This window comes from Danio aesculapii, chromosome 23, assembly GCF_903798145.1.
Source record: "Danio aesculapii chromosome 23, fDanAes4.1, whole genome shotgun sequence".
Classification (NCBI taxonomy): Eukaryota; Metazoa; Chordata; class Actinopteri; order Cypriniformes; family Danionidae; genus Danio; species Danio aesculapii.
The window spans coordinates 38415028-38441370 of NC_079457.1; the positions used below are offsets into that span (position 1 = coordinate 38415028).

At 33.3% G+C, this 26343-nt stretch overlaps 1 protein-coding gene and 1 long non-coding RNA gene across 2 annotated transcripts; one reads left to right on the forward strand and one right to left on the reverse strand.

Moving 5' to 3' along the window:
* Window positions 1–996: 996 nt before the first annotated feature.
* tcea2 (transcription elongation factor A (SII), 2) lies at window positions 997–13823 on the reverse strand. Its single transcript, XM_056449174.1, is given in 11 exon segments — window positions 997–1641; window positions 3813–3884; window positions 5919–6028; window positions 6031–6064; window positions 6161–6310; window positions 7076–7137; window positions 8622–8758; window positions 9668–9761; window positions 10289–10394; window positions 13004–13066; window positions 13575–13823. Coding segments are annotated over 11 exon segments (906 nt in total). The 5' UTR covers window positions 13644–13823; the 3' UTR covers window positions 997–1632.
* Window positions 13824–13825: 2 nt separating this feature from the next.
* Window positions 13826–24350, forward strand: LOC130217138 (uncharacterized). Its single transcript, XR_008835856.1, has 3 exons — window positions 13826–14027; window positions 23584–23642; window positions 23821–24350. It is a non-coding gene; the product is annotated as an uncharacterized LOC130217138 (long non-coding RNA).
* The last annotated feature ends 1993 nt before the right edge of the window (window positions 24351–26343 follow it).

A 26343-nucleotide genomic window follows, 5' to 3' on the forward strand; every position in this document is an offset into this window, starting at 1 on the left:
GCAGACGCTTTTATCCAAAGCGACTTACAAATGAGGACAAGGAAGCAATTTACACAACTATAAGAGCAGCAGTAAATAAGTGCTGTAGACAAGTTTCAGGTGTGTAAAGTCTAAGAAGCAAAGCATTAGTAATGTTTTTTTTTTTTTTTTTGAGAGAGTACAGTTAGTGGTATAGCCAGAGAGGCAGTTGCAGATTAGGAAGGAAAGTGGAGACTAAATAGTTGAGTTTTTAGTCGTTTCTTGAAGACAGCAAAAGATTCTGCTGTTCTGATGCAGTTAGGGAGTTCATTTCACCAACTGGGCAGATTGAATGCGAGAGTTCGGGAAAGTGATTTCTTCACTCTTAGGGATGGAACCACAAGACGACGTTCATTCACAGAACGCAAGTTTCTGGAGGGCACATAAATCTCAGGAAGTGAGAGCAGATAAGAAGGAGCAAAGCCAGAGGTTGCTTTGTAAGCAAACATCAGAGCTTTGAATTTGATGCGAGCAGCAACTGGCAGCCAGTGCAAACGGGTGAGTAGCGGAGTGACATGTGCTCTTTTAGGTTCATCAAAGACCACTCGTGCTGCTGCGTTCTGAAGCAGCTGAAGAGGTTTGATAGAGTTAGCTGGAAGCCCGGCTAGTAGAGAGTTGCAATAATCCAGTTTGGAGAGAACAAGAGCTTGAACAATAAGTTGAGCTGCATATTCAGATAGGAAGGGTCGGACCTTTCTGATGTTATAGAGTGCGAATCTGCAAGATCGAGCAGTTCTAGATTGTTATTAGGAGCTATAATGAGTTTATATGATAAATTGATCAGTTTTAGTTTTCCGCCCACTGCTATTACACAACGTCTGAAAAATCTAAACCATTGTTTATAAGCTATGATCAGTTTTTTTTATTTTAATTTTGACTGCTTGTGTTGTCCAATCAACTTTCACCAAAAGAAATAGGCCTATATGGTGTTTGAAACTGCAATGCTAAAAAATATAAATAAGCACACTGAAGCCAAAATATTTCTAGCCAAATTTACTGAGACAAAACAGTCCAACTATTCATACAATACATATGAACCTTCAATCATATTCTACATGTTCTCCTTGTCTACAAGAAGCAAACTAGCGCCTACCTTGAGGCTCAAATATTAACCATAATCCTTTAAGACTTCCTAACCTCTGGAAAAAAGCAACCAACATTTCAAGATTTGGTTAAATAAATCATCCGTGAAGTGCATAAACTGCATATACATATGAAAAGCATACGTTCAAAAAAATATATATAGTATGATTGTGTACAAATTCTCTTTTTTTAGCAATTACTTGGCACTCATAGAAAAAAAAAAGGCACAAGCGCTATCAAAAGGCAAAGCAAGACTGAACAAGCCAGCTGACTTATTAGGTCTAAACTATGGGCAGTGCATGAAAGGCAATGATATTACACCAGTAAATAAAAAAAAAAAACAAAGAAAAAAGAAAAATACAGAAAGTGATTCCGCAATAGCAACACTCATTATATATTACAAAGCTATGAAAACGAATGTATACAAAAGACATTAGATTTTTTTTCTCAAAAGAAAAAAAAAAAAAGTTCTTCCTTACACTGAGAATTCAGGTTATCCCTTCATATGAAGAATCCTGCTCACTGTAGCCTTTAACAAAACTAGGAAGAGAGAGAAAGACAGAATAAATATAGCTAATTTAAAGATAATAATGCTTAACACGCTAACCAACTAACAAAAAGGCAAGATCTTAAAGAAAAAATTAAAAGATGGAAAATGTCTTAATTGACTTGAGTCAATATTTAGGTTAAATACTGTATATTTACTTAAGAGTTTACTAACAGTTGCACACTCTCATCAAGTTTGTTGTTTATAGACAAGGTTTGCATAGGAAGTGGCATACCTACAGTATGTTTTCACCCCCAGTATTGGGAAAGGTTACTTTAGAAAAGTAATGCATTATAGTATTGAGTTACTCCCCAAACTAACTCACTAGTTGAGTTACTTGGTTACTTTTTATGGTAAGTAATGCATCACGTTACTTTAGGTACTTTTGCATTATACTTCTTCTGACTTGGCTGAGGCTTAATCTCTTTCAGAACTTGCAGGGTTTTTTTTTCTTCTTTTTTTTTTTTAAACCTTGCAAAAAAAATAATTAAATGTAGTACAAGGTTATCTTCTTGGGACTTCCTGAACCCAGAGTCGTACAGTATATGGTGTTTATACAGATTAATGAAAGTTTAAAGCAATGCGTTTGCTACGTCTGTACTTTTTGTATTATTAACAAGTAAAATCGCCGTTAATTCAGATAATCCTCTTTTCCTTTTCTTCAATGCGCTCAAAATAATGAGAATATTTTCATCACAGAAATGTAAGGTTCTGCCGTCTTTATTTCTGTTCTGTTTATTTATGTTAAGCCTGTTTTATATATATATATATATATATATATATAGTGTATGTATGTATGTATGTATGCGTGTTTGAACTTATTACATTTAAATATAATAATTCTTGCAGCTGATTATTTTATTTATTTATTTATTTATATATATTTATATATTTATATATATATATAATAAACAGCTGCAGGTATTATTATATTTGAATGTAATAAGTTCAAAGAGTTTCAAATTGTCAATTAATATTGGTAATAGCTTTAAGTAAAAATTTACGTTTAAATTTTTACATATACATTTCATTTAATAAAAAAGCTAACATGAGTCTTGTAAACATGTTTCACAACATACAAGAATATTTTCTTTAAGTTATTGTACCTTCTTAAACATTTGCAGCAACACATTCATTTAAAGTCCTTTCAGTGAGTTATATCTCTTAATCTTTCAGTTAATCACTCACTCCCTATGGTGAGAAATTAATCAAATTGACTCTCGTATTGTGTGATTGACTGATTGCTGGACGTTTCATACTCTCAGGTGAACATGGTTCGCGTTTTGTGAATCAGGACTAAGAAATAAAAAATAAAAAAAGATTATTATGAAGTAAAACTAAAAACCCTTGATATAAACTTAGTGAACGCAAACCACAATCTGCCCTACATACTGCATCCAATATTTTTCGCACTTTAAAAAAGAAAATTTTTGGAAAAAAGTAAAAATAAATAAAAATAAATATAATAAATCAACATAAAATAAATAAATAAAAATTAAACAAATAAATTGATTATTCCTTCATAGTCAATTTATGCAAGTTAACTTTATGCAAGTGGTTTATGAGTATGCTGAGTAAATAGTGCCATCATGTGGCTAGACTGTACCAAAAAGAAACAATGTACATGTACAGTTGAAGTCAGAATTATTAGACCCCCTTTGAATTTTAATTTCTTTTTCTTTTTTAAATATTTCCCAAATGATGTTTAACAGAGCAAGAAAAATTTCACAGTATGTCTGATAGTATTTTTTCTCCTGGAGAAAGTCTTATTTGTTTTATTTCGGCTAGAATAAAATGTAAAGTTATTAATTTTTTGAAAACCATTTTAAGGACAAAATTATTAGCCTCTTTAAGCTATATTTTTTTCGACAGCCTACAGAACAAACCATCGTTATACAATAACTTGCCTAATTACCCTAACCTGCCTAGTTAACCTAGTTAAGCCTTTAAATATCACTTTAAGCTGTAAAAAATATCTAATAAAATATTATTTACGGTCATCATGGCAAAGATAAACAGGGGGGGGGGGGGGGGAGTAATAATCCTGACTTCAACTGTAAAAACATGTAAAAACGCATTGGCATTTTTCAGTCATTATAACTCCAGATATAATTCATGTCACCCAGTGACTGGTGGTCTTGCAGGAGCGTAAGGGGATTCTTACCTTCCAGCGGTTTCCACACTCGTTGCACAGCACGAAGGTGGTCATGGGTTCATCAGCGCTGCGTGTTTGGACCTGTAGAGAGAATAGCATTACATTCCTGCTCCTTACATGCTTCAGTGCAGATTAAGCCCACTCCCTTGCTTTCAGATGTGCGAGTGAATCAAAGACTTGTATAAATTTGCTCCGAGCACAAAATATGGGGCTGTTTGAGTTTTAGAAACTTGATCTATCCTGGTTTCTCTTTTACAGTGCGGCTTTGCATATCCTTTATTACATACAGACAACATGTTGTCAAAACTATTCCCATTCACATCAATCTGTGAAAATGACTAAAAAGGCTACATGCATATCAAGCCAGTAGAGCACATGCGTCAATCCAGTTCCTGGAGGGCCGCAGCTCTGCACAGTTTAGTTCCAGCTCTAAACTAATTAAGTCCTTCAGGCCTGTTTGAAACTTACAGGTAAGTGTGTTTGAGTAAGGTTGGAACTAAACTGTGCAGAACTGCGGCCCTCCAGGAACTGTGTTTGACACCCATGCAGTAGAGGGTGATGTCACTTTGTTAAAAAAAAAATATGGTCCTGTAGCAATAAATAAATGTATACAATTTCATAATTATTTACTACAAATGTCCGCATATGTGCAGATCCAGTTTATACAGATGTAATAGACATGCATATTACACCACGTTCATAATTGTTTTGACAAGACAACAGTATCGTTTTCAAAAACTTGCACTTTAAGCCTTCAAAACAACACTGCTTTGTAATTGGCAAATTGCTTGAAAGGCATTTGGGTTTTAGTTAAAAAAGTGCCGTGTTAACATATAAGTTATGAAAAATACGATGAGGCAATTTCTAGCTCATGTTTATCCATATGATGTTAGTAAATAGCAAGCCATTTGAAATTTTAAAATAACAATAAAAAAAAAATCAATAAATATAAGATTAAGATTATCACAGTATTTTTAGATTAATTTGATAGCATTTTGATTAGCCTAATTAATAAAAAAGAAAGAAAAAAGCCGGTGCTTCTTCATGCACTAATGGCAATGACCATGGTTCCGATTTGTATTGAAAGAGCACCTATTTTACTCCTTTTACAAGATGTATAATGAGACTTTTGTGTCTCCAGAATGTGTCTGTGAAGTTTCAGCTCAAAATACCCATCAGATTATTTATTATATAATGTATAATCTGCCCATTTCAGTGTCTGAGGACTATGTACATCAGATAAACAGCAGTCAGTGATATAAACAGAAACGGATGAAGCTGAAATAAGGTCATTCGTCATTTGTCATTCGTCAAAAAGTGGCAAGTAAGCTTATTTCATGTATTTGTGGTGGAGTTTATTCAAGCCTTTCTGAAACGATAAGTCTCACACAAACACTGTTTGCAGTACACACATATGCGCGTTTACTGACACCATGCGGCCGTGGTGATTATAGCGGTTAAGAATTAAGTAGCGATTTTACTGTTTTTATTACAAACATGCTCTGTTTTAAAAAAAATTTTAACTTATACAATTAAGTATTGAGGTGCAACTGGATCACAAAGACTTGTAACATGTTTTAATCCCAGTTTCTTTGCAAAAAAAAAAAGTTCTGTGGACACACTTTACCTACACACAGTTCTGAACTACTGTCCGAATGTTGATTTTCATCATAGGTGCCCTTTTATACATGAAATTTGGATTTGTTTTGGTTAATACAGTTGTATCTTTTTTTAAGCTGGAATGTGAGCAAGATATCTAGAAAAAAAATCTTCTTGAGCTATAGATCAATGCATCATCACGAGTAATGGCTATAAATTTGATTTAACTGTGTGTGCTTTATTTCATGCTTAATATGCTGGTAGCCGTTGACTAATCAAGATTACAGTTTAGCTAAAAATCTTTTTTAATGCTCTACTCAAGAAAAGAAAAATGTCACCATCTTGGATGGTCTAAAATTGATCAAATTAGTAGTAAATTTAAATTTTTGGTGATAATGTTTCTTGAAGAGTATAAATTCTTGTGTGTCCTCGTCAAATTAATAGTCGTTTATACAATGAAACCAAGTATAAACATCTGTGGTTATAAAAGTGTCTTTAGCTGCTGTTACAGCATACCTGAGTGTAAGTGCAGTTCTTGCCCTTGCATTTTCCACAGACGAACATGTCAGTCTCTGTTCCGCCCACTTTGGAGAGCTGATGCTCTCGAATGGACTCCTTGGTCAGCGCTTTCTGATCTCCTTCAGCTCAGGGCTTGCCATCTCCTGCCAAACACGCAATTAACACAAACACACTTCACGTCCTCTAGAGACAGGGCTGCTATTTAACACTTTCTGAGCCAAAATCAAATCCAAACGAACCTCTGCAGTCATGCTGGCGATACGCTCGGGACAGATGTTTCCACACAGGACGTTTCGCCGCAAGTCTGGGTTCTTTTGGTCCTTTAGGTTGGAGATGCGACTCCTCAATCTGGTCTTGTACTTCATGTCGGTGGATTTGAACTCCTGATAGATATGTGCATCACGGAGACCAGTCAAGGAAGTACAGTTGTATTATTTGACATTGTTGAAGAATGCCAATTTTAAGCTGAAATAATTTCTCTTTTAAATTTGCAAAGAGAAAAGTGCGTTAAAATTCTTTGGTAGAAAGTGAAACAAAAACATTGCCGTATTTATTATTATTAAGAAGTTATCCTGTGCTAATATTATTTGGCTTATTTTGCATGCTAATTATGAATCCTGACATAAAAAAAAAAAAAAAACATTACAGAGCTGGGATGAATCAAAATTAAATTTGTCAATAGCTCCATGATCAGTAGTAAATCTCCTCCAAAAGACCAGAGGTTGCCGAAACTCCAAATACCCACAAAGAAGAAACCCAAGAAATTCCCATAACCTTACATTATAAACAAAAGATTTAACTGGATTCACTGATTCAGCATGACTTATATTATTAACATTTTAGTTATTTTTAAACCGATGTTATGATGTGAGTGTGGTGTTAAAACATTAATATGGTATTAAATGTTAAATGTGTGGCATTTAAGCTAAAATTCAATAATAATCACAGCATGATTACCTTAATTTCCCCATCGTCTGATTAAATTGATTTTGAACTTGATTTTGTCTGATGAACTACGACTACAAGTAATTGTTGCTCAATCTGAAAGCACATTCTGGAGATTAAGCAGATCTGGCTTTACTGACAAAATGCACATGGAAATGGTCTTCAACACTACGACTACCAGCCCTACAACACTAGCTTTTGATGTGAAGGATATAATCTTCGATCTGTGCCGCCATGTGTTCACAGTCTGCTCCAATCGTCTGGTAATCACCTGAGAATATACACATAATTTCCATGAAGCAAGCAAAAACAATTATAATAAAAATAATAACAACAAAAAAACATAATAATAATAAAATAAAATAATAATAATAATAATAACAACAACAACATACAGCTATGCAATGGAAAAATCTTTACATTTTCTTGACACAATATATAATATAGTATAACAGAACTTCATACACCTACAACTTTGACACCTACAGATCCTCCATACATGACCTGAACAAAACGCATGCAACATTTTTTTAAAGGCTGTTTCTCTTAGAATAAATGCACACATCTGTACACACCAAAAATTGCTTGTTCACTGAACATCATTAGGAATAGAATGATCATTTGTTTACACTAAATTCAAATGAGAGGTTGCAAATAAGTTTAATTTATAAATTTCAACATTTTAAATAAATTTTACATTTTGTATCTATCTCTTAATTGTATATACATAAATATATCATTGTATGGCATTCTATAGAAATATAAATCCTATATTTTTAGAGAACAAAAAAACAGATGGGCTGTGAGGTGTGCGGGGTGTACCCACTTATACTGGACACTGTGTTGATGTTTCTAAAAACTATGTGCATTACCTAGACCAGTGTTTCCCAACCCTGTTCCTGAAGGCACACCAACAGTACACATTTTCAACCTCTCCCTAATCAAACACACCTGAATCAACTTATCATAACATCAGAAGAGACTCCAACACCTGAAGTTAATGGGTCAGAAAAGGAAGACATCCAAAATATGTACTGTTGGTGTGCCTCCAGGAACAGGGTTGGGAAACACTGACCTAGACAATATTATGTATGTGACTCTTACAGGTCATAATGGCCTGCAACAAATTATGTAGGTTAAATATATTTATTTTAAAATGTACTTTATTATAAATACATGACAAAATCACATACTTTACAAATATGCTAAATTTGCCCAAGTAGTTCCTAACCTTTTTAAAGTATTATTTAGTCCACTGAACACAAAATATGATTTTAAATAAAGCTGAAAATACTAATAAAGTCAGTGGTTACAAGTTTCAAATTGTCTTCAAAATATCTTCTTTTGTGTTCAACAGAAGAAGAAAAATTACAATATTTAGTTTTGGGTGAATAACCATTTTAAAATCCAATAATTTGGGATAAATCATTGGAGTAAACTGACTTAGTCAAAACCAATAATCATGACCACTGTGAAGAAACTTTATTTCTAAATATTAAATAATTAAAATTGAATTATAAAAATAATATATAGAGAGTAAACAAATGGAATATAGTAAAACCATTCAAATCAAATTAAATTTGAACTACAGGATTTTTTTTAAATGTCAACATGAACTAGAAATACTACCAGATCTTCTCTTATAGTCATATTTATAACACTTAATTTCAGCATTCCCTTAATTTCAATGATTGAGTAATGGTAAGTAAATAAATAAACAGCTTTTACAATGCTTTCAGTTGTTTCAAGACTCACCATCAGTCTGCAGGGCTGCCACCAGTAGCTCTCTGCATTTGGTGCGCACACTGTCCGTGGTGACCGGGGCAGGTGGGAACATAGTAAATTTAGGGGTGACTGGGGTGGTGGGAGTTTTTGGTGTCTCTGGTTTGTTACTAGACAAGAGGAAAAAACGTATAACATTTTTAGAAAACTGATTAAAAACATGCATCATAATAAAAGACATACACAAAACTGAGTGTACTAAATGTTTGCTTGTAATGTATACAAACAATTTCATACTCGTCCCACTGCAATGCAGCTGGTTGTATATCAGCACTGCTGTGATGTATGCTTAGGCACAAGGGTGCAAAAAGCTACGCATTCTTAAATTCTACTAAATCACTCACCAGCCACTTTATTAGGTACACCTGTCCAACTGCTCATTGATGCAAATTTCTAATCAGCCAATCACATTGCAGCAAGGCGATCTTGCAGTTCAGACCAAGCATTATAATGGGAAATAAAGGTGATTTAAGCGACTTCGAACGTGGCATGGTTGTTGGTGCCAGACGGGCTGGTCTGAATATTTCAGAAACTGCTGATCTACTGGGATTTTCACGCACAACCATCTCTAAGGTTTACAGAAGACTGAAAAAGCGTTGCCTGGTCTGATGAGTCTTGATTTCTGCTGCGACATTCGAATGGTAGGGTCAGAATTTGGCATCAACAACATGAAACTGTGGATCCAACCTGCTTTGTATCAACAGCTTACCTGAGTATTACTGCTGACCATGTCCACCCCTTTAAGACCACAGCGTACACATCTTATGTTTACTTAATGCACCATGTCATAAAGCATGAATCATTTCAGACTGGTTTCTTTAACATGACAATGAGTTAATAATAATAATACATTTTATTTATAATGAGCTTTTCTCAAACCCAAAGCTGGTTCACTGTACGCAAATGGCATCCACGGTCACCAGACCTCAAACCAGTAGAGCACCTTTGGGACGTGCAGCCGACAAATCTGCATTAACTGCATGATGGTATCATGTCAATATGAAAGAGACCCTACACACCTGGTGTCACTGGATCCAGGAAAGTCTTTAGAAGACGAGGACTGGAGAGGCGATTCTTCTTTCTTCTTCTCTTCTGGTTTACCCTCTGAACCATCTACCGAAATAAAGATACACAGTCCTGCTTTAACACTTTCACTTAATTCATGATTTCATCAGTTTCTTGAATGTGAGGCCATGATGGAAATATTCAAATGTAAACAACATATATTGTATGAAACTACTACTGAGCATTATTTATGTACTACTGAGCTTGATTACGCTGTATAAACCACAGATAAGCTGCTAAATCATATAGAGAAGAAATTAGTAAGCATAAGAATAAAAAAATTGACTAACTGACTTTAGTAGGCTCTGTTCTGCTTGATTTGTATAAATGTGTTTTTTTTTCAGCCAAAACATGCATTATTGATCATTTTTCAGCAACTGAAATCAGCATAATTCTAATACAGTAGTAAACAATGCCGCTGAATCAAATTAAACTAGTATGTTCTGCTCTCCAACATAGCCAACATAATTATTATAAACACAATAAATGCAGAAAAGCAAAATGAAACTTGTCAGTCTTCATCTTTTAGCATTATTCACGGTCTCTTTAAGGCTGTGTGAGAGTAAAAGCAGTACCCAGCAGTTTCTTCCAGGCCTTGATAAGTGATTTGGCCAGAGTTTGCACCTCTTCGTCTGAGCTCTGCTTCCGCACCGCATTTACTGACATCCCAATCCGAGTCGACTACAGTGAAAAGATCACATCTATTACAAAACATTGAATACTTGACTGTTCTGATACATTGCAGCTCATTATATACAGTTTGCATAAATAACCAGCACCCAATATCTAAATATCATGCTCTGACTAACTGATCAGACTTCTGCTTTAAAACAGCTAATATTAAAATATCATATTGTCTTGATAAACTACCGTTTTAAATGACTGATTTAGAAAGACAAAGTCAGATCTCTGGGGTATTTCCTTCTGCACAAGATGCTCTGTTGTGTTTTAATTTCTCCTCAGGGACCAATAAGGGCTGTTTGTCTGCACATTACCTACATCCACATTGACTAAATCCATCTCAGGAGTTTTACAATAAAAAAAAACAGTAAGTATTTTGCTCATCACTTAAAACAAACTCTAACTGAAATAAAATAAATATTATACAAATAAATGCTTGTAAAAATCAATTAAATTCAATTAATGTTTATCTGTATGGCACTTTTTACAGTGTAGATTATGTCAAAGCAGCTTAACATAGAAGTTCTAGTAAATTGAAATTGTGTCAGTCTATTTTTCACAGTTAAAGTTCAGTTTAGTTCAGTGTGGTTTAATTTCACAGCTGAAAGTCCAAACACTGAAGAGCAAATCCACCGATGCGCAGCTCCACAAGTCCCAAATCAAGCAAGCCAGTGGAGATAATGCATTATATTTTTGTTTGCAGTTATTTCTCATATTCATTTGTTTAAAATACCTCAACTGAAATAAAATACACTGACTGTTTAGGCCATTTGATAATGTATGGTGAAATAAATATTAAAATAAAATTGAAGTAAATAAACTGTGACTATTTTGACCCAGTGTTTGCAATATGTAACATAAGCAATATGATTAAATCATAAATCAAAAAAAAAAAACATGGCTGATACTAAATTGAAATCATAGAGTGCACTGGAAATGGAAGCACATTGCAATGAAGTTTAATTTATGCAAATTGCTCTGTTGTGTGCTTTTTATCCAAATCAAGGTAAAAATGGCCTAAATAAATAGCACTTGTCTGTTTGAGGGGTGACATCAGTCTGCAGGATGGATTAGGTGTGCAGTGCTACATTTCATTTAAACATCCTAAAAATTGCCAAATGCATGACACTATAGACCATTCTCTTTGCAAAAACAGTGGTCCCAACGCATTTCCTGTTTTACATTTTCAAATTTTTATAGCTTCCGTGAATCCAAATATGTCCACATACTGATAAATAAGGTTATGATAGCTGTTTTAACATTAAGTTTAATTTGAATTGCCTCTTGCTCAGTGGTGGAAAGACTACTGAAAAATCATACTTGAGTAAAAGTACCATTACTTGCCCGAAAATGTAGTGCAAGTAGAGTAAAAGTATCTGTTGTTAACATTACTGAAAGTATGAGTAAAAAGTAGTCCTCTTAAAAGTACTCAAGAGTAGTGAGAATGGATGATTATGCTGCGGTCACACTAGAGTTTGTGCGTGCAAAATTCTGTTGAACGGCGAACTGAAAATGGGCGGGATTAAACAAGATTATTAGACATTAAAAAGTGAGCAATTGGTGCATGTTTTAAATTTCTGTCCAGGGAGGTCATGTTTTGATCTGCGAATTTCAATCATGTGATGTGATTTCGCAGGTCAGAGTTCACAAAGCTTGAACTTTTCAATGCAGCAAACTGTGAAACTTGTCGCACGATCTTGCGTTTCCGGTCTGACGCATTTGCAAGCTTATGAATGGAAGTTCATGGGGAGAAAAGTGCAGTGTGACTGCAGCTTTACTCTGTGAAAAGCTGATGCATTTACATGCAATTTGTGTGTGTGCAAACGTAACATTCTGTAGTGCATTTAGTGATTTTTTTTTTAACTCCATTTGGAAATTTCAGTCATCATACAGTAAATACCCTTCATCTTCTCATCAGTGACAGTCTAAACAGCCTCTGGGTCATTGAGTAAAGATTTTGGACATCATCTAGAACACTTAATACTTTCTAACGGTTTTCTGCATTAATAAAGCGTCCATGTCTTGAGGTTGTTCCCTATGATGCGATTTACTTTTCTATGTATGATTTGATTTGGACAGGAATCACAGGATTTTTTTACTTAGCCAATCCCCATAGACAAGAAACATTTAAATTCTGACTGCAGGTTGAAGGAAAGTAGTGGAGTAAAAGTACAGATAAAGCACTAAAAATTTACTCAATTACCTAGTAAATTACAATTCCTGAGAAAAAACTATTCAATTATAGTAATTTGAGTATTTGTAATTTGTACTTTACATCACTGATGTTGTTACAGTAATGAAATAATTTGATGATAAGCAGGAAATGTTCTTTGGGTCAATGACATTACCACATTGAAATGGTCTATAGAGTTGATTACATTTTTATGACTGGATTATGAGAATTTGCTTGAGATTTCAACATCCTATCCTAAATTTGGGATTGGGCCGAACTAATTCATTCAGATATTTTATGCTGAATTTTCAGTAATAACAGTTTGCCAATCAGACCCCAGGCTGGGGATTCCCTGACAGAAAGAAAAGAGTTGATTATATAATCAAGCATAGCAGACGCTCTTCCCACAGATGCTTTCTGCAGTCTATATAGATACCTGTAGGGTCTCCAAAGACATTTGCATGTTCTTCAGCTCCTGAAGCAGGTCAATGGCACCATCCTAACCATAAAAACACGAGGAGGTGAGAAACAAACAAACTTAGTAAACAATTACTACAACAACTTCTCAAATGCGTAAGTAAACACTAGCTTCTTCAACTATAGCTTGGTTTACATATAAACACAGACAACCTGTACATAAATGCTGTGTTTTGGGGACGAAACTGGGACTGACTTGTGTGAAGTACTGGATAAATGAGTCTTTTGTTAGCGCTGGAGAAATTTGGAGAACAACCAGCTGCCAGCTCATCACAACACACAAACGCTTCAAACATGAGAGTAAAAAAACGAATGAGTGCTTGTCAATGGAGACTGACCAATGAGAGCACACCGGGCGGTAGTCTGGAATAGGATGAAACAGGTGATAATCACACACACCAACTAGTCTCATGCTGGTTTAACGAATACAAACATGAAAGAACGCGTGGATCGAATCAACAATTTTCTCCTGCCTGTTTTATTCTTATCATCAGATGCTGACGTTACAGAAAAAAATGTGTCACACTTACGGTGTTTTTTTTGTGCACCATTTTGTCCAGCTTCTTGGCGATGCGCTCCACTTCTTGGTCCTTCACCATGTTTGCAGGTTTAGGGCTGTTTGATGGCGCCCGGTGGCCAAGCCTCCATTTATGTGTGAAAATGCGCCCGTCTCTCTCTGTGTGTGTCTCTTTTAGTGGCAGAATGAGGTGAATCCACTGCCTTTCTCTCCGCTCTCGACTGTTGTTGGATGGTTGATTCGCGAGCGAGTTGTTCTTTAGAGTCGAATCATTTTAAAGAATCACATGAATCTCTTCATGAATTCGTTTACGGACGAGACTGAATCAGTAACTGTGCTTCTCGAGTCAACAACTCACCAATTCATTTGAAAATCATTCAAGAACATCATCTTTTCCAGACTTTTGAATTCGTAATGAAAGAAAATTAAGCTGGTAATCATTTTGAGTGACCAAATGGGGTGAAAGGTAAGTCATTCATTGTGTACTTCAACGTTCCTGGTCATATGTTTCTGTGGGAATTGTCAACATAAAAGTCAAAAATGTTTCAGGATATGTCTATGCTTGTGGGCCACTAACTAACTAGGTCAATGTGAATTAAAATAAACACATGTGATAGTTAAACAAAAGGTTAACTATTAAAGTTTTGATTTTCTAAAACTATTTTATGCCATAGAGCTGTCGTTTGGTCACGTGATGACATTAACAAAAATCATCACTGATTTGTTCATTCGTAAGAATCGATTCGCGAAAATGAGCTCATAGTTTCTGTTTCGAAGCAGGGTGTTGTGGGGAGTGGAGTTTATTCACCACAGAAGCAAGCAGCCAGTTTGGTGTAACAAAAACAAAACAATAACAACTATAGGTTATTAAGGAAACAATGCAGTTCTAACACGAATTACAGAGTTTTTAAATTATTTGACAACTGCAATTGTCGTACTCCAAAACTGTATTCGTCATCCATAAAGGGATTATATTATATTATATTATGTTATATTATATTATATTATATTATTCATTAATTTTCTTTTCGGCTTAGTCCCTTTATGGGTCGCCACAGTGGAATGAACCACTAACTTATCCAGCATATACTGTGTTTTACTCAGCGGATGCCTTTCCAGCTGCAAGCCAGTACTAGGAAACATCCATACACAATCATTCATATACATACACTATAATAGATAACAAGTTAAATTCATAGGCTAAATAACTTTTCACAGAATTAAATAAATCATTTGAGTCTATATTATTACATTTTGCTATTATGTTGCAAACATTTCCTTATTTTAATGAATAATTCAACATACAGTACCTCGTTTCAGTACTTGTTTGTATTACAAAAATGAATACATTTTTAAAAACTTTACCTTTCATATAATCTGAGCACACTTATGGTTAGTCAAGAGCATTTTATAGACAGCTTTTTTTAGGCTGCTCAAGTCAGTTAATTGAATTTAATTTAATTAAAGGGTCTTTTCTTTATAAAACAAAAACAAAAAAAAAACAATGAAGCAATGAATACAGTAAACTTGTATAACATTATGATAATAACATGTGACAGTATGATTTTGCATACTTTGTGTTGTTTCAGCAGCTTTTAGTTTAACAGAGACTGGATTAATCAGTAGAGGGCGTTATTGTAACAAAAGTTATGAACTTTTTGGAAACCTAAACCAAATTGCGTTTATGAATGTCCTTGCATCGATTAGACAAATGGTTTTTAAACAGGGGCCACAAGGGAGTGCTAAGGAGTCTGTGGAAATGTTTGAAGAAAACACATTAAAGGGACAGTTCAACTAACATTTTTAATTTACTCACCGTTTACTCGCTTTTAAGTGGTTCCAAATCTTTTCTTTCTTCTGTTGAAAACAAAATGATATATTCTGAAAAAAAGCTGAAAACCAGTGTCATCCAATGGTAGGGGGAAAGTATAAGATAGATGTTAGTGGTTACAGGTTTTCAGCTTTCTTCAAAATGTCTTCTTTTTTGTTCAACAGACGAAAGAAGCTCATAAAGGTTTGTAACAAGTGAGTAAATGATGACAAAATACCCCTTCAAACTAAACAATAAAATAAAAATCTGTTAAAACTATTATAATAGTTTAATAAAGTCTCATTAAAACATCGTATTTCTTTAAAATTGAGATAAATAAACCATTAGTAATAAATAAATATAAATCTTTAATTAATATATATTACAATAATTATAATAATGTTATAATAAAATGTAATATAACAACACCAGTGACAGTAAAAACAATAATAAAGTAATAATAATAATGAAAATATGAATTTATTATTATATACAAATATGATTTAATACAATTAAAATAAATTATTGATCTAGTTAGATTAAAAAACAATCACTGTATAAATAGTTCCAATAAATTTGGTTTTGTATAAAAAAGGAAATGGATGTCCTTTACATGTTAGAATAGAGGTCATCATGCAAGCATAATCTTATTTAGGGTCTGTGGTACTTGATATTTTTATTTTACATCATCTTTAGATCCTTATTGACCTGCTTTTAGTAAATATTATGACCTAACTTAGGCTTTCACAATGTTGTGATGGAATAAAAACAGTGATGCAGTTTGGCTCAGATTGTGTACACACATTATGGCTCAATGTTGCTAAAAAGGGATTTAGATGTACACTTTTACATTTTACTTTCAAATAAGTGCAAGACATTTTGTTTTTTTTTATTATACATTAGAAGTATCTTTTAGAATATGTATAAAATCAGTTCATTAGCCTGTTTGATTCATAGTCAAATTAATCATTTAGTAAGCTTTCAAATTAAGGAAATGTAATAAGCCAGAGACACAAAATATAGCTATCAAAAATGTTGAAGTAGAAAATATTGCACATTCTTTTTTCGACTGTTGTGCAGCATCTGTTCGTTTCTAATTCCGATCAATACAGATTTCAGCATGTTCCGTGACTCTAAAACAATAGTGACATGCTGAATCAGAGCTGTGAGCGTGAATGTCATATAATGCCCTGTTAATATACAGTTGCATTACGAATAGAAAAATGCAGTGTAACCTATTAGGAATTGAATATTTTTTTCGATATTATAAACCCATCACTATTACAAATGTAAAAAATATATATACAAGTTAGATTTTCATGCGATAATCTGTGTAGGCGCATTTTATATTTTTTAGATGGGAAACCACAGGCAAGGATATTTGTGGTATTTAAAACATTGAAAACTGTTTTAGATGACAAAATATCAAATGAAATGACATTTATATTAATTTTACATCCTCTTAGAGGGATTGTTCACCCAAATCATTATTTACTCTCTCTTCACTTGTTCCAAATCTGTTTGAGTATTGTTCGTCTGTTGAACACAAAGGAGGGTAATCTGATAAAGAAAACTGGAAACCTGCATCTTTGACTTTCATAGTATTAGTTTTTCTCTAAAATAGAAGTCACTGGTTACAGGTTTTCAGCTTTCTTCAAAATATCTTTTGTTTTCTACATGAAAAGAAATGTATAATTATTTGGAACCACTTGATGGTGAGTAAATCATGAGTAAATGTTCTTTTTTTGTGAACTATCCCTTTAAGTTCATTTTGACCTGCATTTTCTTTTATAGAACATGAACTTCAAACGTTCACATTGTTTAAATTACAAATATTTGCTGTAAAACGATCAATAATATTTGGCTTAAAGTATTAAACACTTTTTAAAGATTAAGCTTCACACATGCACACACAAATGTCACGCACATTGTACATTAAGGCAAAATGATGCAAAACTAAAGGGCCCTTAAAAAAATCGTTTTCCATTTTTGTTTATACATCATTTTTGGTCCAGTGCAAGAAATTATTGATTGGTCTGATTTTTAAAAAAGGAATTATAATAATCTGAGATGCACTGAATACACTGTAAAGCATACGTTGCTCTTTTAAAATTAAGTTAAACCCATTTAAATTTACAAGTCATTTTAATACTGAATATTAATCAGAGATGCACTGAATACACTCTAAATCATGCGTTGCTCATTTAAAATTAAGTTAAACCCATTTCAATTTACAAGTCATTTTAACACTGAATAATAATCAGAGATGCACTGAATACACTGTAAATCAAACGTTGCTCTTTTTAAATTAAGTTAAACCCATTTAAATTTACAAGTCATTTTAACACTGTATTCAGTGCATCTCTGATTATTATTCACTGTAAAGCATACGTTGCTCATTTAAAATTTTAAGTTAAATCCGTTTAAATTTACAAGTCATTTTAACACTGAAAACGTTGCTCTTTTAAATTATTAAGTTGAACCTTAAATTGAAGTAAAAATTTTAAGCTGACTTGAATCATCAAGTTAAAATTGTTTAATTTAAAAAAGTTGAAACCTGATTAACTTTCTAAATTACGTTAAAGTAACTTAAAAACGACTTAATTTTCATGTTATTTAATTTTTTACAGTGTATTTATGCTTAACAGCATGCTTGATTCATAAAAAAATCATAATATACTAACCATTCAACTTCCATAAAATTCTGTCACCATTTATCCATTTGTTCCAGTTGAGGGTGAGTATATGGTGTAAATGTTCACTTTTGGGTGGACTGTCCCTTGACTGATAAAAGAGACCCTCACAGCACAGCTGAATCAAAAATGATTGTTCAAATATACACTCACACACACTGTTGTGGAGCATCTGTTCATTTCTGAGTCCGATCAATACAAATTTCTGCATGTCACGTGAAGCTAAAACAATAGTGACACGCTGAATCAGAGCCGTGAGGATGAATGTCCCATAATGCCCTGTTGAGCGTGTGGTATGTGCACACACAGGGCCTGACGCCTCAGTGTTTGAGTGGATTTGACAGCGAGGCCTGTTCTCCAGCTGAGGAAACCCCACCTCAGTGTTCAGAGAGGGGGAAAGTCCCCGAAACGGGCCGCCGCTCAGGCCTCAGTCACTCGGGCAGGAAAGCCGCTCTTCATCACCCAGCTGAGGTCATCTCTGATTATAGTCGATCGGCTCCCGGTTCCTGCCATACAGGCCCTGTTTAGAGGGATGCAGGCGGTGCCATTCTTGCTTTGGACTTTTGTGTGGTATAGAAGTGTGCTGATTGATTGAGGTGTGTGTTTATTTCACTCGCCTTATCAGCGTGAGGCGGTTGCTGGACATTAATCTGTCATCATGGGGTCAAACTGATCTTGAATGGGACGTGCAGTAATAATCATTTTTAGCAGTGTTGACTCTTTTATGCTTTCTTTTTTTCATTCATTTTGCTATTTGTTTTGTATACTGTAAATACAGTCACTGGACACTTTATTAGGTACACCTTAGCCAATCGCATTGCAGCAAATTAATGCATTTAGGCATGTAGACATGGTCAATACGATCTGCTGCAGTTCTAACAGAGCATCAGAATGGGGAAGAAAGGTGATTTAGGAGACTTTGAACGTGGCATGGTTGTTGGTGCCAGATCTACTGGGATTTTCATGCACAATCATCTCTAGGGTTTACAGAGAATGGTCTGGAAAAGAGAAAATATCCAGTGAGTGGCAGTTCTGTGTATGCAAATGCCTTGTTAATGCCAGAGGTCAGAGGAGAATGGCCAGTCTGGTTCAAGCTGATAGAAAGGCTGATTTCAACAGTTTAGGCTGGTGGTGGTGGTGGTGTAATGGTGTTGGGGATATTTTCTTGGCACATTAGTACCAATTAAGCATTGTATCAATGCCACAGCCTACCTGAGTATTGTTGCTGACCATGTATATCCCTTTTATGACAACAGTGTACCCATCTTCTGATGGCTACTTCCAGCAGGATAGCGCACAATGTCATCTCAGACTGGTTTCTTGAACATGACATTGAGTTCACTCTACTTAAATGGTCTCCGCAGTTACCAGATCTCAATCCATTAGAGTAACTTTGGGTGGAACAGGAGATTCGCCTGATGGATGTGCAGCCAACAAATCTGCAGCAACTGCGTGATGCCAATATGATCGTCAATATGGAATATTTCCGGTACCTTGTTGAATCTATGCCACGAAGGATTAAGGCAGTTCTGAAGGCAAAAATGGGTCCAAACTAGTACTAGTAAGGTGTACCTTATAATGTGGCCGATGAGTGTGTATATTAATTCTCAAATTGTGATTAGTAACATGCATTGATAAGAACTTTATTTGGACCAATTTAAAGGTGTTTTCTCAGTATTTAGAATTTTTTTTTTTTTCAGATTCAGATTTTTGTCAGATTCCAGATATTCAAATAGTTGTACTGTTTCTGGATCTAATATAACAAAGGATGCATCAATGGAACGCTTAATTTTCATAATAAAAGTTAATAAATCTCAAAAACAATTGACACCAATGACTGGTTTTTCGAGCCAGGGTCATATATGTAAAATATATCTACAACAACTTTTTTTGTAGTTTGATTTTTAGACAGCATTTTACGTAAGTAATGTGTTCCAATTATCACAAATGCTTGATTTGGAAGATGGTGTAAATTGTTAATTAGACACAAAATAAGCATATTATTAAAAAATAATATTGATAAGGTTGTTTAAACAAATATGCACAAATATAACAATAATTAGTTGAAGGCTAAATTATTATTCTTCCTGTAACATTTATTTATTTATTTATTTATTTATTTATTTATTCATTTATTTATTTATATGACACTGGGAAAAATTCTATGATCTATTAGTCATGACAGCAAATGTTTTTAGTTCATTGTAACTTATTAAAAATTCAGCTTAATTTTAAGGCAACCAAGGATTTTTTACAGTGTAAATGCAGTGCTCAGCATAACTGAGTGCACCCCATTTTGAAAATAAATATTTTTATCCATTTCTCTGTAAATATAGGCAATGAATTTTGGTGCATTTATACGAAACAGATTTGTTAAACAGATATATTTATTAAAATAATATTTTAGTCACCAGTATTTTAGTATTTAGAAATTGATTAGATAATACAATTAAATTCAAGCAATATATATATATATATATATATATATATATATATATATATATATATATATATATATATATATATATATATATATATATATATATATATATATATATATATATATATATATATATATATATTGCTTGAATATATATAATTACATATATATGTAATTATATATATAATTACAACCTACAAAATTTCAACTAAATTGAAAAAAAAGAGAGAGAACTATTTTTTTTTTTCTTTTTTAAAATTTGTATTTAATATTTTTCTATAACATACATTTGGGTGTACTAGTTTTTGGACAGTTATCGTAAGTTATTTTGTTAGATAAGCTCCAGATTTGGCTTCAGTACTGACTAATATAATGTATATGTACAAATATTATATTGTATAGCTTCCTATGATTTGTGAGGGGTGTGTATGTGCTGAGCCCTGTACATTTTTTTTTCTTCTTGAGAATGCCTTTTATCTTGAAGTTTGGCTGGAATAAAAGCATGAATAAAAAAAGGCTCAATATTATTAACCTTCATCAGTTTTTATGCTTTCTTTTCGATTGAGTACAAAACAAACCACTGTTGTTTAATGACTTGCCTAATTAACAGAACTTGCCTGGTTAATTATTCAAAACATATTTACATATTATAGTTATAGCCAGCCATCTAGCAACATTAATAAAGCATACATAAATGAATACTGTACACACACAGCAAATATGATAAAGCCTCACTCAAAAGCAATGACATTTGCAGCTTGTTCAAACTACTTATTTAAAATGAGCTGAAACAACACAATTTGTTTGGGATTTATTCATGTTATCCCAAACAAATCCATTGTGTTGAAACCAGAATTTTAGGTTTTACAGTGCTTATATTTTATAAATATATATATATATATATATATATATATATATATATATATATATATATATATATATATATATATATATATATATATATATATATTTGTTTACAGTATTGATGTATTTATATAATATAAATGCATGCCTGCTCAAAGGTTATCTCTGAAACATAGTTAAACAGTGATCTAGCAACATGTAATAAAGTAAACTTAGAAATAAATACAGCAAATATGCTATTGTACTGATTCATCACGCAATATTAAAGAAAGAACCCACGTTTACTGTAATAGTTTGAAACATTAATTCAGCTCTGCTTAAATCCCGCAGGGGAGCAGAACTGTGTGTGTCTGAGTGGGAGAAACAGAGAGAGAGTGACATCTCATGCATGTGTGCTGAGTTTAAACAGATCGCTCTGTCAATAAGCACTTTCAAATTGAAATCAGATGCTGACCACTTCAAGCCCCCGACCTACATCCTCTTTACAATCACAGAGGAAATGTAACATGGAGCTGCGCGACCTGTCCAGTGCAGTCAAAGAGACCATCTGTAATTGCAAACAGTTTTAGCAACCAAACCCTGGGCTTGGAAAATCATCATATGAGACGTGTCTTTACTCTAAGCACTCTGGTGTGCATTTATTCCTGACGACTGATGCAAGACTATCAATGAATATCACTGAAGCAGAAGGTGAATGTCAGCTAGATGAACGCTAATTGTGTTTATTTAGCTCGCTGATCAAAATATTGCACCATGACATTTTTCTTTTCATGGATTATGTCGAAAAGTATCAAAATGCTGCATCATAATATTTTAGTTTTTTAATAATAGCTTTAAAAGTACTAACATATTTCATCATAGCAATGATATGGTTTAGTGTTTGTTACAGTTTTACTCAGTGGCTTTGGTGCATTTCCCACAACAAAATGTAAATAGTGTTGTGAGAAGTGCACCAAAGCCACTGAGAAAAACTGTAATATGCTTAGAAGCACCAAAATGTTGAATCATACCATTGTTTTATTTTTCACTATGCCTAAAAGTCGCAGAATGTTGCATCATAATATGGCTTATTTTTCTAACAAAATGCTTAAAAGCACAGAAATGTTGTATATAGGGACTTTAATTATTTATTAAAGAATTATTTAATTTAAAAAGTTTTTTCTTACTTAATTTTTGTCTTGTTTCAAGTCCAAATATTTACATTTTAAAGCAAAACTAGACTATTTGATTTACCCCTTTGGCAGATCATTTAGCTTGTTTTAAAGTATTTTTTAAATTATTTTGACTTATTTCTTCTGAAGGTGAAAACAAATCAATGTTTTTTACTTGATCTTCGAATTTGAGATATTTAGACTAGAAACGAGACAAAGTAAGATTATTATTAATATTATTTTATTTATTTTTTTTGCATTGTGAATATTTCATTTCTGTACCTGAATAGTGTTAGCTTACACAGAAAACTGTCAAACAGATCTATTCAAAACATCTTGTGAAACTGTGTTCATATCATAAAGTTTATCACAGAAAAATAAAACATCTCAATATCTGATTTTTCCAATATCGTGCAGCCCTTCTTAAAAGAATCGGAAAATTGCATCAAAACACAGATATGGTTGTTTTTCTTGTAAATAATGCCTAAAATGATCAACATATTGCATCATAACACTGATATGGTTTAGTTTTTTGAATAACATGCTTAAAAATATCAGAATATTGCATCATAACATTTACATTTTGCATCATAATAAGGTTTACCTATTTGAATAATGATAACATATGCCTTTTTAATAGCTCATTTAAAATATTGCATTGATATGGTTTTGTTCTTAATAATACTGGAATATTGCAAGATCTGATTTTTCCAATATCGTGCAGCCCTACTTAAAAGAATCAGAAAATTGCATCAAAAACACTGATATGGTGGTTTTTCTTGTAAATAATATGCTTAAAATTATCAACATATTGCATCATAACACTGATATGGTTTAGTTTTTTGCATAGCATGCTTAAAAGTATCAGATTATTGCATCATATCATTGACATGGTTAGTTTTTATTTTAATTTATGCTTAAAAGTATCAACATGTCGCATCATAATAGGGTTTAGCTATTTGAATTATGGAAATAATATGCTTTTTAATAGCTTAACTAAAAAAATTAATAATAATGCTGAAATATTGCTTGAAGTGAAAATCATCATATTTGTTGTGTTGCAGGCGACTGATGCAAGATTGTGAACAAATATCTCCAGCGCAGGCCGAAGCAGAAGGCGAATGTGAGTTAAATGAATGTTAATTGTGTTTTTCTCCATCTCTGCGTAGACCGAATCATGTTCTCATGTTACCTTTCAAACAAATGTAGCTTTCCCTGGCCGTCCTCAATATGATAACAAACTCCAGTCTATGCCATATTTAATGTCTACAGTAATTTTTCATGGTGTTTTTCACTCTCAGGCAGTGCGATACCGTAAAACATGTGAGCCCGGTCGAAGCGGATGATGAGTTACATAAAAAGTCAGGCAGAAGGGGACTGAACATCATCCAAGATCTTATTAGAGACAAAGAAGCATTCTCCTCTTCTCTGTCAAGGGTCCTCTCCGTCTGAAAGGAAAGTGCATGTTCTTGATTTCTAACACATGTATCAGAACACATAAAACAGTGTCTGTAGGACTGCAGGACTGCTCTTGATGTGCTGGGAAAGAGAGTTTAGGCCAGCGGTGATTTGCGGAGCCCACATTACTTATTCCGCTCTGATCGTTTTCATCCTCAAATACGCTGCAAGGAAAGTCAGGCTGATCCTGCAGGACGCAGAGACTCTAAACAAACATATTAGTGGTGTTTGTTTGCTTTCTGGACAGCCATGGGTAATGTTGACTTGATTACTTGCACTCCTTTTTTTAATTGTATTTAACTGACAGCAAAGACAAAAAGGAAATAATCATGTAACATATAAATGTATTTTCTAGTTCCACAAAAATGTTAACTGGTGCAACCATTTCAACATTGATAATAATAATTATTGTGATCGTGAAATCAGCGCATATGTTACAATGCACTCATGACTGGTGTACTGATGCTAAAAATGTAGCTTTGCATCCCATAAATGAATTTTATTTTAGAATATAATTAGAAAAAGGTTATTTTTAAAGAAGTTGCTCACCTTTAGAATTTTTTCGCTTCCACTTCCAGTTGGTGTTCATCGGTGTTGCATGTAATGCATTACAATATTGACTCCACCAAAAAGTAACTAGTTGCATTTCTTAGTTCTTTTTTATGGTAAGTAATGCGTTACGTTACTTTTGTGTTACTTTCTGTTACTTTTGCGTTACTTTTTCTGATCTGGCTGAGGTCTTCTTCTTCTTCTTCTTCTTCTTCTTCTTCTTTTAATAGAAGAGTCAACAACCCACTGTATAAGCTTCATTTACCTTTAAAAATAAATAAATAAATAAATAAATGAATGTAGGACAATGTAATCTTCAGAGAACTTCCTGACCCCAGAGCTAAACATGTTGTGTATACAGATTAACAAAGTATATAAAGTTTAAAGTAATGCGTTTGCTTCTTTTGTACTTTTTGTCTTATTAAAAAGTAAAATCACTGTCCATTCAGATAATCCTCTTATCCTTTTCTTCAATGCGCTCTAAATAATGAGAATATTTCTATCTGCGAAATGTACGGACCTGCCATCTTCATTTCTGTCTGTTCCTGCATTCTCCCATTGTGTGCAGGATTTAATGTGACTGTTTATTTTGATTCAGCAATTTTTTAAAAGCGAATTAACTAAACTTTCCAAAACTTTATTCAGTTAAACAAAGAGAAAACTGAAGTCTGGGAACAGGTAGATGTTCCCAGGTACTCAAGGTGAATGCGTACCTTGGCTCTAAGGGTCAAATAACAAAAAATAAGGTCAATAATCTAGTTTCAGTAGTCATGTCAAAGCAGTAACTAGATCCGCATACTACCATTTTAAAAAACAGTGCAAGAATTAAATGCTTTGTTTCCAGTGAAGACTTAGAGAAGCTTGTTCATGCATTTATCACCAGCACGGTGGATTACTGTAATGGACTCCTCGCTGGCCTTACTACCATATAAACTAGAAATCCCAAGGGTTCAGTCAAAGCACGGTGAATCTGCCTTCAGCTATTATGTCTCCCATACACCACCCCCCACCCCTCCCCTGACTCCTGGAATCAGCTTCCAGAAATGATCAGATATGCTCCAACACTAGATACATTAAAAACCAGACTGAAAACACATCTGTTTAGCTGTGCCTGTACTGAATGAGCACTGTGCTGCGTCCAACAGATCACACTGTTATGCCTTTCTTTTCTTTTTCATTCTTTTATAACCTGTTTTAACACATTTTAATCTGTTTTTATCTGTTTTTTATCTGTTTTATCTGATTTATTTTATTATTATTTTATTTATTTTTTTTTTTTACTTGTCTCTTTTATTCCTGTTTTTGTGAAGCACTTTTTAAACTTGCCTTTCCCTTGCCTAAACTTAAAAAGTAACTCGCGTTACATTTTTTAAAAAAATGTACTTAATATTTTTAAAGAAGTGCGTTACTTTACTCATTGCTTAGAAAAGTAATATTACATAACTTGCGCTATTTGTAATTCGTTATCCCCAACACTGATGGTAATTGACTTACATTGTACTTTTGTTCCTACTAACTAAGTCTGTGGTGACCATCAACTGTTTGGATACTAACGTAATTTTATATACACACATATATAATTTTATTTATTTATTTTTTTTTACAAAATTATTGAATATGACTATAAAATATTTTTTCACAGTTAAAATCACTGTTTGTGTATATTTAGATATTTTGTGTTTCTAAAATATAAACAAAAATATTATTTTTAAGACCTAGTGCAGTATTTTAAAATTGTATTTGTTTATAATTTGGTCACACTTTATTTTAAGATACAATTCTTACTCTTAACAGACCATTAAGTGAATTAAGTGGAA